Source organism: Achroia grisella, unplaced genomic scaffold (assembly GCF_030625045.1).
Source record: "Achroia grisella isolate CSIRO2021 unplaced genomic scaffold, CSIRO_AGI_Agris_v1 utg768, whole genome shotgun sequence".
NCBI classification, from domain to species: domain Eukaryota; kingdom Metazoa; phylum Arthropoda; class Insecta; order Lepidoptera; family Pyralidae; genus Achroia; species Achroia grisella.
The window spans coordinates 780,565-796,113 of record NW_026713015.1 but is presented as its reverse complement, the minus strand read 5'-3'; the positions used below and the strand labels follow the sequence as shown (position 1 = coordinate 796,113).

At 36.8% G+C, this 15,549-nt stretch overlaps 1 protein-coding gene and 1 long non-coding RNA gene across 2 annotated transcripts; both read right to left on the bottom strand.

The window, feature by feature from the left end:
* Window positions 1-30: 30 nt before the first annotated feature.
* On the bottom strand, window positions 31-5,098 carry LOC131850398 (uncharacterized). Its single transcript, XR_009357839.1, has 3 exons — window positions 5,025-5,098; window positions 1,681-1,781; window positions 31-81 (listed from the first exon to the last, which is right to left on the bottom strand). It is a non-coding gene; the product is annotated as an uncharacterized LOC131850398 (long non-coding RNA).
* Window positions 5,099-7,436: 2,338 nt separating this feature from the next.
* Window positions 7,437-13,838, bottom strand: LOC131850415 (uncharacterized). The gene is made up of 5 exons (XM_059200627.1): window positions 13,716-13,838; window positions 13,049-13,244; window positions 12,724-12,912; window positions 11,990-12,670; window positions 7,437-7,570 (listed from the first exon to the last, which is right to left on the bottom strand). Exons 1-5 carry the CDS (start codon window positions 13,836-13,838, stop codon window positions 7,437-7,439), a joined length of 1,323 nt encoding a protein of 440 aa, XP_059056610.1.
* Between the last annotated feature and the right edge of the window lie 1,711 nt (window positions 13,839-15,549).

Here is a 15,549-nt window from a genome sequence, read left to right as displayed (position 1 = left end):
AAATCTAAAAAAGTATATATGTTTATATATATCAGATTCCAAGCAGCATACGGTAGGAAATAAACCGTCATACGAACAGATCTGCAGAAAAATAAGTAAGTATCATAACTCATACGAATCATACATTCTCGTCAAATTAAGAACTCGATCGAATCGACAATTATCCTGCATCCTTACATTCTTATTAACACGTTGACGGACAGTAGGAACAAGAATTCGAAAATTGACACTATATTTTTAGTGATTTTTAGAATGTTAGAAGTATAGTTTTATTTTCATTAAATAAACTTATATATTATATATTATATTATATATATAATATATATTTATCATTTACATTATCATTATTTATTTATATTTCAAATGAAAAACCAAAAAAAAAAGTAAACAGTATAACCTATAGTATCGTTAACCAACCTAAAATGCTAAATTTGTTTTTTTATTTCTGTTTAAAGTATAAAATGAATAATAAACAAATACATACCAGTATAGTTATATAAATAATAATAAATCGAAAAAGTATCACCTCTGCTCACAACCACGTGCATAATGAATCTGCAACTCGTATAACAGGTGAAATATGAACTTCAACGAAAAAGATGTTTTCAAAACACGAACTAAGTAAGTATCATTTACTCATACGAATTTGTGCTGCTATAGCCGTAGTGTCAAAAACGACTCGTTCGTTTTGGAATAGCGACCACATTGTGAACTCCGCATTGACCTATACAATTGTCCGTCAACGTGTTAAACTAAAAACTTAATCGAATCGGCCGACAATCAACTAAATACTTAATCAAATGACATTAAACTATCATTTTTTACGAATCGAGAACTATTCTGCAATTACATTCTCATGAAACTAAGAACTCAATCCAATTGACAACAAATATCATTCTCAATTAATTATATACTTAATAGAATAACATTCTCATAAAACTATCAGCTTCGTCGAATGATGATTGCTTACAATGACATTCTTAATAAACTACTTAAATAAATCGACAACTATGTTGTAATAATATTCCCAATCAATTATCATGCAATGATATTCTCATTAAATAAACTATCAGCTTTGTCGAATTGAGAACTATAATGCAATGATATTTTCATTAAACTATCGGTTTTCGCGAAGCAAAAACTATCATGCAATAATATTCTCATTAAACTGTCAGCTTTGTCGAATGAGAACTATCTTACAATGACATTCTCATTATACTATCAGATTGGTCAAAACAGGAACTATCATGCAATGATATTCTCATTAAACTGTCAGCTTTGTCGAATGAGAACTATCTTACAATGACATTCTCATTATACTATCAGCTTGGTCAAAACAATCATGGATATTCTATTAAACTATCAGCAATGATATTCAATGATATTCTCATTAAACTGTCAGCTTTGTCGAATGAGAACTATCTTACAATGACATTCTCATTATACTATCAGCTTGGTCAAAACAGGAACTATTATGCAATGATATTCATTCATTCATTCATTAAACTATCGATTTTCTCGAAGGGAAAACTATAACGCAATGACATTCTCATTAAACTATAAATTGTTTAAATAGATTGTGTTGATAACAAGTATCTATGTAGAAACTTCATAATAAAAAGGGGCGATCATTAGTAATCTGGATACGATGGTGATGATTATAATGAAGAATTACTCAACGTTAAACGGCCTTCCATTCATAGCAGCAGTTATAGCTTCTACGCAATAGGTTATTTCAATACAAAATCCCATTTCACCATTACCGGCATCGCAGCGGTCCCCTGGAATTAGTAAATAATAATAATATATTAGTTCATTTTTACACAATGTCACTAATTTATAGGCTGTTCGCAAGTCTTCTAAAACCATAAAAAAAAAAAATAACGCCACAATGTCCCCCCCCCCCCCCTAACCCTGCACAATTTTATTTATTTGATTTTAATTCGGATTACATCCATATTGTGTTAGTAAAAACTTATAACACTATGTTAGTAACTTATAATATACAGATACGTATATATATTTAATATAATATATGTCCATGTTAACAGGTATAATGCAACGTTATCCAGTGCCTCCGGAGCGGACAATCAGGTATATTCGCAACGGTTTTTAGGATGCTGTTTGAGCTCCCCCGAATTCTAGACATCAGTGATGCAGCTCTTTTACGCATTATGGCTTCAAATCCATCTACCCGCGCTGCTGCAAACATCTCTGATGCGCTACAGAACCGAGGGAGCCCCAATCAGATCATTCGCCGCCATCTAACAAGTGAAACGACCACCGCATGCATCAATTTTAAAAATCAAGGAGCTCCTTATATATTATAACAAACTGTATTTGTGTCGCGAGTGTGGTGTATTGTAATTGAAAACGTCAAGTGCTTCAAGTCGCCGACGTAGATCATCTATACTATATTTTTTTTTTAGGGTTGATAATGGAATGGTGCACCCGCCTGCGCTAACGGTTTACGCTGGCGGGGCACCAGTGGAGGATGATAAGATGAGCATGAGGTCAGGTCAGTTAGCCCATCGTGCAAATTCACTTTAACACGATGGTTTCCAGGGGGAACCGCGTGGAGGTCGACCTGACATGGTACATTACTAGCAATGGGGTTATCAATCCACATTACTAACAATCTCCTTCCCCCCTCTATACTATATTATATTTGTGCAATTTTGGTGGGTTCCTTATTTCCCTTGTCCTACGATCACTGCAGTGTGGCTAAAAAATACATCATAGGCCGTAACATCTATGCTAGGGAAACCCTGTGTTACAGATGTTATTTCCTTCCACAATGGTTGGTTCAATTACACAATTTTTACGTAGCTTTGACGAACTTTAATTTTTACTATGACATCTCATGAATTTGTTTATCCCTTTTATAATTGTGTAGCTAGGTAATTAGTAACATTAATTTTACATTTATATTTGACGACCTCGACAAACATTTGTATTCATGAGTATGATTGTTTGTATCGGTCTGGGTTTTTTCTATGTATAATATGTATTTATTTGTATCAGTTGCCTAGTACCCATAACACAAGCTTTAGTTAGCTTAATTTGGGTCTAGATGACGCTGTGTGAATTGTCCTCAGATTATTATTATTATATGTAGTAAGAGGGTAAATTTTTATCTGACTACTGATTTTATTATATAAGTAATTTTAATTGTCGTTGTCCAAAAGAAGATTTGCATTTTATTGTAGTAAATATTTTATCTTGTCTACGTTTAGTATGTATGTATGTATGTCCTGTATGTATTGTTGAGCAGATAAATAAATCTTACTTATAAATCTTAATATTATAAAGTTTGTAAGTATGGATGTTTGTTACTCTGTCACGCAAAAACTACTGAACGGATTTTGATGAAACTTTACCGTAATATAGTTTATGCGTTAGAATAACACATAGGCTATATTATACATATATATACTAGTTTTTGCTCGCGGCTTCGCTAGCGTTAATTTATCCCTTTAGGAGTGGAATCTACGTCATATTAGTTTTAAGTATGCAAAGTCTCAGCCCGATCGGTTTAAAATTGACGAAGTTTCATACAAACTTTCACCCCTATTTTATCCCCTTGGGGGTAGAATTAATCAAAATCCTTTCTTAGCGGATGCCTACGTCATAACATCTACCTGCATGCCAAATTTCAGCCCGATCCGTCCAGTGGTTTGGGCTGTGAGTTGATAGATCACTATGTCAGTCACCTTTGAGTTTTATATATTTAGATATACTTTATTGCACTTATTATATTAATAAATAAAGACAGTTATACAAAAATGTGTGCAAGGACGGGCTTATCGCTGCAAGAGATCTTCCAGCCAACCTAACGCTGTCATAAAGGTGTTTTTTTTTTTGGGATGATAATGAAATGCTGCACCCGCCTGCACTAACGGTTTACGCTGGCGGGGCACCACTGAAGGATGATAAGACAAACATGAGGTCAGGTCAGTTAGCCCATCGTGACAAATTCACTAGGAATTTATAACAATGGTTTCCAGGAGGAACCGCGTGGAGGTCGACATAACATGGTACATTGCTAGCAATGGAGATTACTAGTTCCCATTACTAACAATCCCCTTTCCCCCTCATAGAGGTGGAAGTTAGCGGGCAACGATAGTGCTTGAGTTTTTATAATAGATAACAATATTCTAATATTATATTTTAATATAGGGGCGAACCCGCTGGTACAAATAAATAAATCAATAAATAAACAAAAATAAAGAACTAACATTTCATTTGACAGTCTCGATGGTACAACGCAGTAGCGCATTTTCGGTGGTCCCGCTTTCGATTCCTCGTTTGTATCAGTCACGGTGATTTCTGGGTATTTCTATGATAAAAAAAAGCTAAGAAAACAAGACAATACAATAATAATAATAATCATCTCAGGACAATTCACACACAGTCTTTACTTTGCTTATTTTCGATGACACGGCGGGTAGGGGAGTCTAAATGATGATTACGTCATTGGCAGTTATTTACTTTCTTACACGAATGGCAACTCACATTGTCTTTACTAAAAAAACAATACATTAACTGAAAAATGTTTATGTAATCATGAAGGGAGGGGGTAAGGGTAAGTAATGCCTAGGAATGAGGATAATATTTTAAGAAAGGTGTTACATATGAATATGGATGGTTATAAGGGCAGAGGAAGGCCGAAAAAGAGATGGATGGACTGTGTGAAAGATGATATGGTAAGAAAGGAAGTAAATAACGCGATGACTGCGAACAGGGATGAATGGAAGCGAAAAACATATTACGCCACAAATAAATGGGATAAGGAAGAAGCAGATGATGATGATGATGATGATGGAGGGAGGGGGTAAGAGCTTTGCTTTCGTTCGAGCGTTTTTCTGCTTACGTATCTAATACTCGAACGGCCCCCACTGAAAAACCACACGGTGTACCTACAAAATTAAGAAAAAACCTGAAGGGGGTGAAATAAAGGATCTTTCTTTCTTTATTTCACCCCCTTCAGATTTTTTTAAACTGGTAACTGACGTTAAACATACCTTCAAGCGACTCCTCCGAACTGTCTTTAAACACATTGCACGTCAAAATGGTAATACATAAAGTTAATTTTATATTCCGCATTACTGTTACATCAAATGTAATAATTTAATTGATATTACTACGTTAATTAATAATTATTACTTTATTAACAAACAAAACAAACTAATCGTAAATATTTAATGCAGAACAACATTTATTTAAAAGAGCAACACACAAGTTTTTCGCTCGTTCTTCTTATGATAAGTCTGCGTTCCAAATGAGTGGTAGAATAAAAAATATTCAAAAGTGCTTGTATTGAGTTTAGTCGAATAAAGATTATTTCTATTTGATATTTAAATAACTATATAACTTTATATATATATGTATAAATAATGTTCTTTCTTTTTGATCAGTTTTTTCTTTCGTATGCTTTTTAGATATATATATATTACCTAAGAATAGTTTTCTGTTACTATAAATATATCTACTGGTTACATACGTAAGATGTATTAATAGACTGAACTTTTATATCTCCAGTAGGGTGACCAGTAGTCTGTATTTTATCGGGATATCCTAATAATAAACGTCGTGACCTTTCCGTACTTTTTATACATTATTATTATATGCATACTAGATGACAATAACAATTTTTATTTATAAATTTATTATTATTATTCATTTAATTATTATTAATTATTAATTGTTAAAATTATAAAAAAATAACAAACGTTGTTTAGAACCATTTATTCAAATAAACTTAATTTAAGCACTTTAGATTAGTAATAATTTTTTTTTTTTAATTCTTATTATATTTTATTCGGAAAGCTGTCTGATCACAAGAACAATAAGCAAGAAACTTGTGTGTTGCTCTTTTAAACAATCCTTGTAAGTTCACATTCTTCAATTCGAAACGTGTGAATACAAACTACCAACCAGCACTAATTTACTAGGGTCAAGTATAAATATACAATAAGATTAAATCTCTACAAGCAGCACTAGTTCACGAGTATTTTTTTGCCATGTAAATTAAAATCGCTATTAAAAACTAGGGGTTGGTGATAGAAGGGTGAAACTTTAGGGTTGTATGTACTTTTTAATGCCACATTATAAAAAATAAAAATAATTGTCCAAATAATAAAAAGTAATGTCAGGGGTGGACAACCCTTATCACTCAGAGGTAAAAATAGATAGTAACCGATTCTCAGACTTACTGAATATGTATATAAAATGTAATAAATCTGTTAAGCCGTTTCGGAGGAGTATGGTAACTGATATTGTGACATCATACTCGTGAATGAGTGTTGCTTGTGGGGACTGGTCTGTTCGGGTTACGAACACTGATTACACTATATGCTTTTGCAATTGCATATGCTAGTGGTTACTCTATTCTACCAAATTTGAATTTAAAATGAATCTGTATTATTGTAAACATGTACAACATTTATTTGAAAAGAATACGAGCTGAGTTTCTTGTCAGTTCTTCTCATCTCGAAATCATTCCGAACTGACGGTAGATTTGACATATCATAAGAGTCTGTAATAGACCTACATGAATAAAGATATTTTGAATTGTATTATTATTATAGATTATTATTATTATAGAAGATTTTTCTCTTCTATTATTTCATTTATGATTATTATTAAATCCCGAAAAATTTCTCATCAGAGTGGGTCACCCTAATTATCAAACTGGTCTGTCCACATTATATATATTCATACACTGCACCTTCAGTTCTATATATATATATATATATATATATATAAATATATGAGGTAATAAAAACTATATTTACCACAAAAACAAGCAGGTTTCTCGTCTTTATCGCCTCAGAGGTTTAGCGGTTTTACACACCGTTTTATTACCAATGATCGCGGGTTCGATTCTTCGTAGGCGAACTCTATTTAATCCCTTTGGGGGTAGAATTAATCAAAATCCTTTCTTAGCGGATGCCTACGTCATAACATCTACCTGCATGTCAAATTACAGCCCGATGCGTCCAGTGGTTTGGGCTGTGCGTCGATAGATCACTACGTCAGTCAGTCACCTTTGAGTTATATATATTTAGATAAAATAATAATGTTTTTTGTTTAAGTAGTATATATAGTTAAGTATAATAGTTTTAAAATATAAACGTGTTGGCAATTAGCTATAAGTTTATATTGTGTTAATTGAATAAATAAATAAATAAGATGCTTCAAATAAATGGTCACCCAAAAAAAAACTAACAAACTAACTAATCATTATTTTCTTGAAAATAATGATTTGTTAGTTTGTTAGTTTTTTTTTAAATGAAAATTGAAATGAAAATACTAACAAATCATTATTTTCTTTATTCCTCTTCAGACCAAACCACACTCTATATCCTGAGCAGTATGGCAGTATTTTAAATAAATGGTCACCCAATGAAAATACTAATAAATATATCAGCTTTTTATTCCTTTTCAGACCAAACCACACTATATCCTGAGCAGTATGGCAGTATTTTAAATAAAGGGTCACCCAATGAAAATACTAACAAAGCATTATTTTCTTTATTCCTCTTCAGACCAAACCACACTCTATATCCTGAGCAGTATGGCAGTATTTTAAATAAATGGTCACCCAATGAAAATACTAACAAATCATTATTTTCTTTATTCCTCTTCAGACCAAACCACACTCTATATCCTGAGCAGTATGGCAGTATTTTAAATAAAGAGTCACCCAATGAAAATACTAACAAATCATTATTTTTTTTATTCCTCTTCAGACCAAACCACACTCTATATCCTGAGCAGTATGGCAGTATTTTAAATAAAGAGTCACCCAATGAAAATACTTTCTAATCATTTTTTTTTTTATTCCTCTTCAGACCAAACCACACTCTATATCCTGAGCAGTATGGCAGTATTTTAAATAAAGAGTCACCCAATGAAAATACTAACAAATCATTATTTTTTTTATTCCTCTTCAGACCAAACCACACTCTATATCCTGAGCAGTATGGCAGTATTTTAAATAAAGAGTCACCCAATGAAAATACTAACAAATCATTATTTTTTTTATTCCTCTTCAGACCAAACCACACTCTATATCCTGAGCAGTATGGCAGTATTTTAAATAAAGAGTCACCCAATGAAAATACTAACAAATCATTATTTTTTTTATTCCTCTTCAGACCAAACCACACTCTATATCCTGAGCAGTATGGCAGTATTTTAAATAAAGGGTCACCCAATGAAAATACTAACAAATATATTTTTTTTATTCCTCTTCAGACCAAACCACACTCTATATCCTGAGCAGTATGACAGTATTTTAAATAAATGGTCACCCAATGAAAATACTAACAAATCATTATTTTTTTTATTCCTCTTCAGACCAAACCACACTCTATATCCTGAGCAGTATGGCAGTATTTTAAATAAATGGTCACCCAATGAAAATACTAACAAATCATTATTTTCTTTATTCCTCTTCAGACCAAACCACACTCTATATCCTGAGCAGTATGGCAGTATTTTAAATAAATGGTCACCCAATGAAAATACTAACAAATCATTATTTTTTTTATTCCTCTTCAGACCAAACCACACTCTATATCCTGAGCAGTATGGCAGTATTTTAAATAAAGAGTCACCCAATGAAAATACTAACAAATCATTATTTTTTTTATTCCTCTTCAGACCAAACCACACTCTATATCCTGAGCAGTATGGCAGTATTTTAAATAAAGGTCACCCAATGAAAATACTAACAAATATTATTTTTATTCCTCTTCAGACCAAACCACACTCTATATCCTGAGCAGTATGGCAGTATTTTAAATAAATGGTCACCCAATGAAAATACTAACAAATATATATTTTTTTATTCCTCTTCAGACCAAACCACACTCTATATCCTGAGCAGTATGGCAGTATTTTAAATAAAGAGTCACCCAATGAAAATACTAACAAATCATTATTTTTTTTATTCCTCTTCAGACCAAACCACACTCTATATCCTGAGCAGTATGGCAGTATTTTAAATAAAGAGTCACCCAATGAAAATACTAACAAATCATTATTTTTTTTATTCCTCTTCAGACCAAACCACACTCTATATCCTGAGCAGTATGGCAGTATTTTAAATAAATGGTCACCCAATGAAAATACTAACAAATCATTATTTTTTTTATTCCTCTTCAGACCAAACCACACTCTATATCCTGAGCAGTATGGCAGTATTTTAAATAAATGGTCACCCAATGAAAATACTAACAAATCATTATTTTTTTTATTCCTCTTCAGACCAAACCACACTCTATATCCTGAGCAGTATGGCAGTATTTTAAATAAATGGTCACCCAATGAAAATACTAACAAATATATCAACTTTTTATTCCTCTTCAGACCAAACCACACTCTATATCCTGAGCAGTATGGCAGTATTTTAAATAAATGGTCACCCAATGAAAATACTATTTTTTTTTTTTTTTTTTTTATTGGGTTGTTTGGGCTATTGTCAGATGTGTAGCACCTGTAGCACTGCGACCTACATAGATCTATTGTGCTCGCCCTTTTCAGAGTTCGCTACCTAGACCCGTCAGGGACAAGAATTGAAGGATATTCTTAGAGCGATCGTTTTTATCTCCTCGGGAAAGAGTGTAAACTTTCCAAAGGAGATATTTCGTTTATGCATGAGTGGGCTACAACCACATAGGATGTGAAGCGGCGTTTCCTCTTCAGTTTGGCAGAATCTGCAGATACTTGTCGTGCATAGGCCTAGCTTAGCCATATCATTATTTTCTTGTTCAATTTGCAGTGTCCTGTGAGGGCCCTAGTCATCATGCATATGTTGTTTTTACTCAATAGCAGTAATCTATTGGAGTATTTGGTCGAGAAGCCCGATATAAGGTCTTTTGAGTGTATTAATCCTGGCATTTCTTGCCAGTGATTCAGTGCTTCTCGTTTGGTTATTAATTTGAGATGTCCCAGTTTTAGGCAACGAGGCACACCACAGAAGGGTTCGGGGCCCAGTTGGACGGTTTTTGCCCCTAACTTTGCCAGATGGTCGGCATTCTCATTGCCTTCAATATTTGAATGCCCGGGGACCCATCTCAGTATAATATTATTTCTGCTTCCTACTTCATTTAGTAGCAGGATACAGTTTCTAATAAGTTTAGAACGGATTTCGTACGAGTTAAGTGCTAGTAGAGCAGCTTGACTGTCCGAATAAATGTATATGTTCTGATTGATGTAGTTGAGGCTTAGGATTACTTCCAGACATCTAATTAAGGCGTAAGTCTCTGCCTGAAAGATTGAGGCGTATTTTCCTAAGCCTATATAGTTGCAGATTTTGGGTTTTACACCACATATTCCACATCCTACATCATCTCCTATTTTGGACCCGTCTGTAAACCAGACTAGGTCATGCTCTGAGTGAGACGGTGTATGGTTATTTTGCCATTCGTCTCTTCCAGATATTTCGATTTTGTAATATTGTACAAAGTTACACTCTGGTGCCATGTTGTCTTCAGGCATTCCCAGAATAGGATCACTCATAATCGAGTCTTGTATAGTTTTTATGGCCAGGGAATGCCAAGATATCCTCCTTTGGGAACTTATTCTGAGCATATTGGCTTTCGCCTTTTCCTGTATGAATAAAGGAAGGGGCGTCAAGTTCAATAATGCGTCTAGAGCTGCTCCCGGCGTGGTGCTCATGGCTCCTGTAATAATCAGACAAGCAATTCTCTGTAGGCTGTTTAGCTTGGTGGCGGCTGTGGATTGGAGGGTTTTCCTCCACCAGATAGCGCAGGCATAGGTGGTAAGCGGTCTCACCACTGCTGTGTAAAGCCATAGGGCAATTTTGGGGTTGATTCCCCATCTGGGCCCCGCTACCCGTCGGCTTATACCTAAGGATGTTTTCGCCTTTTGAGTTATGTTGTCTATGTGTGTGTTCCATGTCAGTTTTTGGTCGAAGGTTACGCCCAGGTACTTGACTTCTTTGGAGCACTCTAATATTCTTCCATTTACTGTAGGCATGACAAGTTTGTCAAGTTTCTTCCTTTATGTAAACGGAACAATTACTGTTTTATCAGGATATACTGATAATTCATTTTCCTTACACCATTTAACTATGATGTTTAGTCTCTTTGGATGCGGTCTGATATTGTTGTTGCACAGAACCCTCTGACCATGACTACTAAATCGTCTGCGTAGCCTTGTACCTCAATTTGGTTTTTGGTCATAACATCTAAGAGCTGGTCTACCGTTTGTAGCCACAGCAGTGGCGATAAAACGCCTCCTTGAGGGCATCCTTTGGTAGGTCGGATTTCTAACGTACTGTTGTGAAGAGTAGTTTTAATGGTTCGATTTGAGAGCATTGCTTTGATCCATTGAGTGGTGGTTTCATCCACTTTCTTGCGGATGAGTCCCTGTGAGATGGTCTCTATGGGCGTGTTATCAAAAGCACCCTCAATATCGAGAAATGCACATAGAGCTATTTGTTTGTCCTCAAAGGCCTTCTCGACCTTGTCGGTGAGTTCGAGCAAGGCGGTCTCTGTGGAATGTCCCTTGCGGTAGGCATGTTGATTCCTGTGCAGGGGAGCATTTTCGAGGATTGTAGCTCTAATGTGTTGGTCCAGAACCTTTTCCATGGTTTTTATTATGAAAGAGGTTAGGCTTATAGGTCTGTGAGACTTTGGCTGCGAGTAGTCTCTTCGACCGGTTTTCGGTACGTAGGTAACTTTGACCTTCGTTAATGGTTCTGGTATAAAACCCCAGGCAAAGCTGGCTCTAAATATTCTTACCAGATAGGGAGATAGGATGTCAAGCCCTTGTTGTAACAGGGCCGGGAAAATTCCATCTTCTCCCGATGATTTATATGGCTTGAAAGATTTTATAGCCCATATAATTTGTTTTGGTCGAAAAATCCTCGCAGCTCTGTTCCACGCCTCATGGTTGGGCTTTTGTAGCTGTGAGCTTGGAGGATTCTCCTTATCTCTTGAGATATGAACCGAACCAGGGAAGTGGGTTGTAGATAGCAGCTGTAGAGTTTCTTCCTCTGATGTCGTATAGGTACCATTGGGCCTTTTCATAAGTCCAATTTGGTTATTTGGCGCCTTGGCAAGCATTTTGTGTAATCTGGATCCTTGGGGAGTCTGAGTTATCTCCTCGCAGAAAGCACGCCATGATGCTCTTTTGGCTTTCCTAATTTCGCAGTAGTATTCCGTTTGGGCTTTACTATATTGGGCCCATTCGAAAGGTCCCTTTTTAGCCCTGTTGGATAATTTGCGAGTTTTCTTCCTCAGCTTTTCTAGACTCTTATTCCACCAGGGTGTTTTACATTTGGCGGTTTTGGTTTTGATGGGACAGTTGTTCTGGTAGGCACTTATTATGCCACTTAGAAGTATGTCCACAGCGAGTTCTAGTTCTAGAGGAGATTTGATACTCTTCGGAAGGTCCGCAATTAGGCTTGTAAGACTGTCTCTGTATTTAGGCCAATCTGTAGCCTTTGGGTTTCTGTAGAGTATGGGGTTTGAGTCTGTTGCAGCCTCAATTGTGAATCTGATGTGCTTGTGATCAGACATGGAGTTCTCATTGCTGACATGCCAATGAGTGATATATTCGGCCAGTTTGTCGGTCGCAAGTGTTATATCTAGTACCTCTTGTCTTGTGGCAGTGACGAACGTCGGTGTGCACCCTGTATTTAGGATTTGAAGGCAGTTGGTTATATAAAATCATCAAGTGACTTACCTCTGGTGTTGATGTCAGAGCGTCCCCAGTTTGTGTGATGGGCGTTTGCATCGCAGCCCACGAGGAGTTCGGCCTTGTGCTTACGGGCATATTCCACCACAGGCTGTAGGCCGGTTGTCGGGTCTTTGATGATTTTGTTGTTTTCATCATGTCCAGGTAGGTATGCAGAGCAGACCAGTACTTTTGACCCTGTGCATCCAAAAATTGACGAAGGCTGTCACTAGGTCATCTGTACATAGTTCTGGAACAGTCAGAAAATCTAGTTTCTTATTAAAAAGAATGCATGCTCTAGGTTTAGTGCCAGTGGTATTAAAAAGAATATTACCTGAGGCATTGAGGCCTAAAGGCGTGGCTTTGTTGAGCCATGGCTCTTGTACCAGAGCAAGGTCCAGGTCGTTTTTGCGGAAGAGGTTTTCTATGACCGCTGTTGCTGCCATAGCATGATGTAAGTTGACCTGGACAATGTTGGCTCTGATACATTTCTTGCGTGTGGGCGTGTTAGCAGCTTCCTTTCGCCTTCCCTGTCATCACATTTATGTTTTTGATGGGATAATGTACTACGTGGGCGTCCCTTTGGGTTGCGATTGGAAGCTGTGGCGCTCCTGCCGCGATCTTTCCGTCCCGTCTTGAAACTGGGGATCCTCGTCTGCGAGGTCCCCTTTGGCTGGGGAAAGCTGCCTCTGGCGGGTTTGGCGTTGGTGTCTACGCCCTTCGCCGCTTCGGATGGTGTGGGTATTTCTGTGGCAGATCTTCCATTACCGTCCGAAGTAGGCTGCTGTGTAGGCGTGGATATCCCCTTGACCCGGAACAGGACCTTTTTAAAGCCAAGGTTGACTTTATAGTCCTGTGTTTTGAGGAAGTCATATATAAGGCTCGTCCAGAGATACGGTCAGGACTGTACCGTTCTCTTCATTACGGTTGATATTTTCCACAGTTCGGAATTTAGGCAGTCATTTTGGGACTTCAGCATTCTGAGTGCCTCATCGACCGACCTTGTCTCCGAACTGGGGATGAAGGCCGTTCCAATGGCTGGTTTGGGCATCGCTCTCTCGTCCAACACAGAGAGTTCTGCGTCGGCCCATGGTTTTAGGGAGGGCGTTATGCTCTCCAGCCATATTTTGGTCGGCTCATTCTGGCAAGTGATAAGTAGCCAACCAGTTTGAAACTGCAACCTACAAATCGAGGGCCCTTCCCAGCTTCCGTGATCTTATAACTTCCCGGAGAACTGAGGAGCGCACCATGCTCATCATTTCGTCCGTCATTGGGGCCGTGTGTCGTATCCCCACTCGGAACGATTTGAGAGCATCCTTATAGGTTGCAGTTCCCTCCTTTGCGTTTACGTTCGTCCCTGTAGTCGTTACGCGCTGCTTGGGTGCAGGCGTTCGCAACTGGTGGGCCGTATTCGTAGAGCGCTTAGTTGAGCTACTAGTGACACTTGTTGGTGCAAACACCATTGGGCTTGAAGAGCCACCTGGTGTCGCAAGTGCCTGGTATGTGACTCTAGGTGTCTGAGGTACAGTAACACGCTGGTGACTTTGCAGTCTCCGCTGCCTGGGTACCTTTCCCGGTGGGCGTCGGCTGCGCCACGCGAGGCGCTTTGTGCGTATGCTCCTTTGGGGACACCTCCTCCTCCATGAAAATACTAACAAATATATCAACTTTTTATTCCTCTTCAGACCAAACCACACTCTATGTCCTGAGCAGTATGGCAGTATTTTAAATAAATGGTCACCCAATGAAAATACTAACAAATATATCAACTTTTTATCCTCTTCAGACCAAACCACACTCTATATCCTGAGCAGTATGGCAGTATTTTAAATAAATGGTCACCCAATAAAAAAATACTAACAAATATATCATCTTTTTATTCCTCTTCAGACCAAACCACACTCTATATCCTGAGCAGTATGGCAGTATTTTAAATAAATGGTCACCCAATGAAAATACTAACAAATATATCAACTTTTTATTCCTCTTCAGACCAAACCACACTCTATGTCCTGAGCAGTATGGCAGTATTTTAAATAAATGGTCACCCAATGAAAATACTAACAAATATATCAACTTTTTATTCCTCTTCAGACCAAACCACACTCTATATCCTGAGCAGTATGGCAGTATTTTAAATAAATGGTCACCCAATAAAAAAATACTAACAAATATATCATCTTTTTATTCCTCTTCAGACCAAACCACACTCTATATCCTGAGCAGTATGGCAGTATTTTAAATAAATGGTCACTCAATGAAAAAATACTAACAAAGCATTATTTTTTATGAACTTCAGACTAAACCACACTCTATCCAGGACAGGCAGTATCTTTACATAGTATAAAACAAAGTCGCTGTCGCTGCCTGTCCGTTCATATGTATGATTAAATCTGTAAAGCTACGCAACGGATTTTGAAGCGGTTTTTTTAAAAGATAGAGTGATTCAAGAGGAAGGTTTATATAATACATGTTAGCTGGTTTTGAATAAAGGGTCACCGAATTAGACTAACAAATATATAATTTTTTTATTTATCTTCAGACCAAACCACACTCTCTCTCATCTCATCAGGGCAGGTATCGCATTTTAAATAAACTAAAGCCCAGCTGCGGCCAACAGCATTAGAGTAGTCCGAGAGAGAGAGAGAGGGTAACCTTTTTTTTGCTTTTTCTGCCTGCAGATTTATTGGGAAAAAAATACTCACAAATAAATCAGTGCCGTTTGACGAAAGTTAGTAATTCGTTTTATGGAAATAGCGTAAGGTTTTACAACTGCCAGAGACTGTACTCAAAATTGTTACCATCATTACACCTCTACCAGACGCAAATCAAATC

Coding starts and splice junctions, on each gene's coding strand:
- LOC131850415 (XM_059200627.1), bottom strand. CDS start 13,838: ATGGCTGGAGAGCATAACGCCCTCCCTAAAACCATGGGCCGACGCAGA. Junction 13,245..13,715: donor ATCCCCAGTTCGGAGACAAG/GTCGGTCGATGA, acceptor ATGTGATGACAG/GGAAGGCGAAAGGAAGCTGC. Junction 7,571..11,989: donor ATCTACAACCCACTTCCCTG/GTTCGGTTCATA, acceptor CATACTGCTCAG/GATATAGAGTGTGGTTTGGT.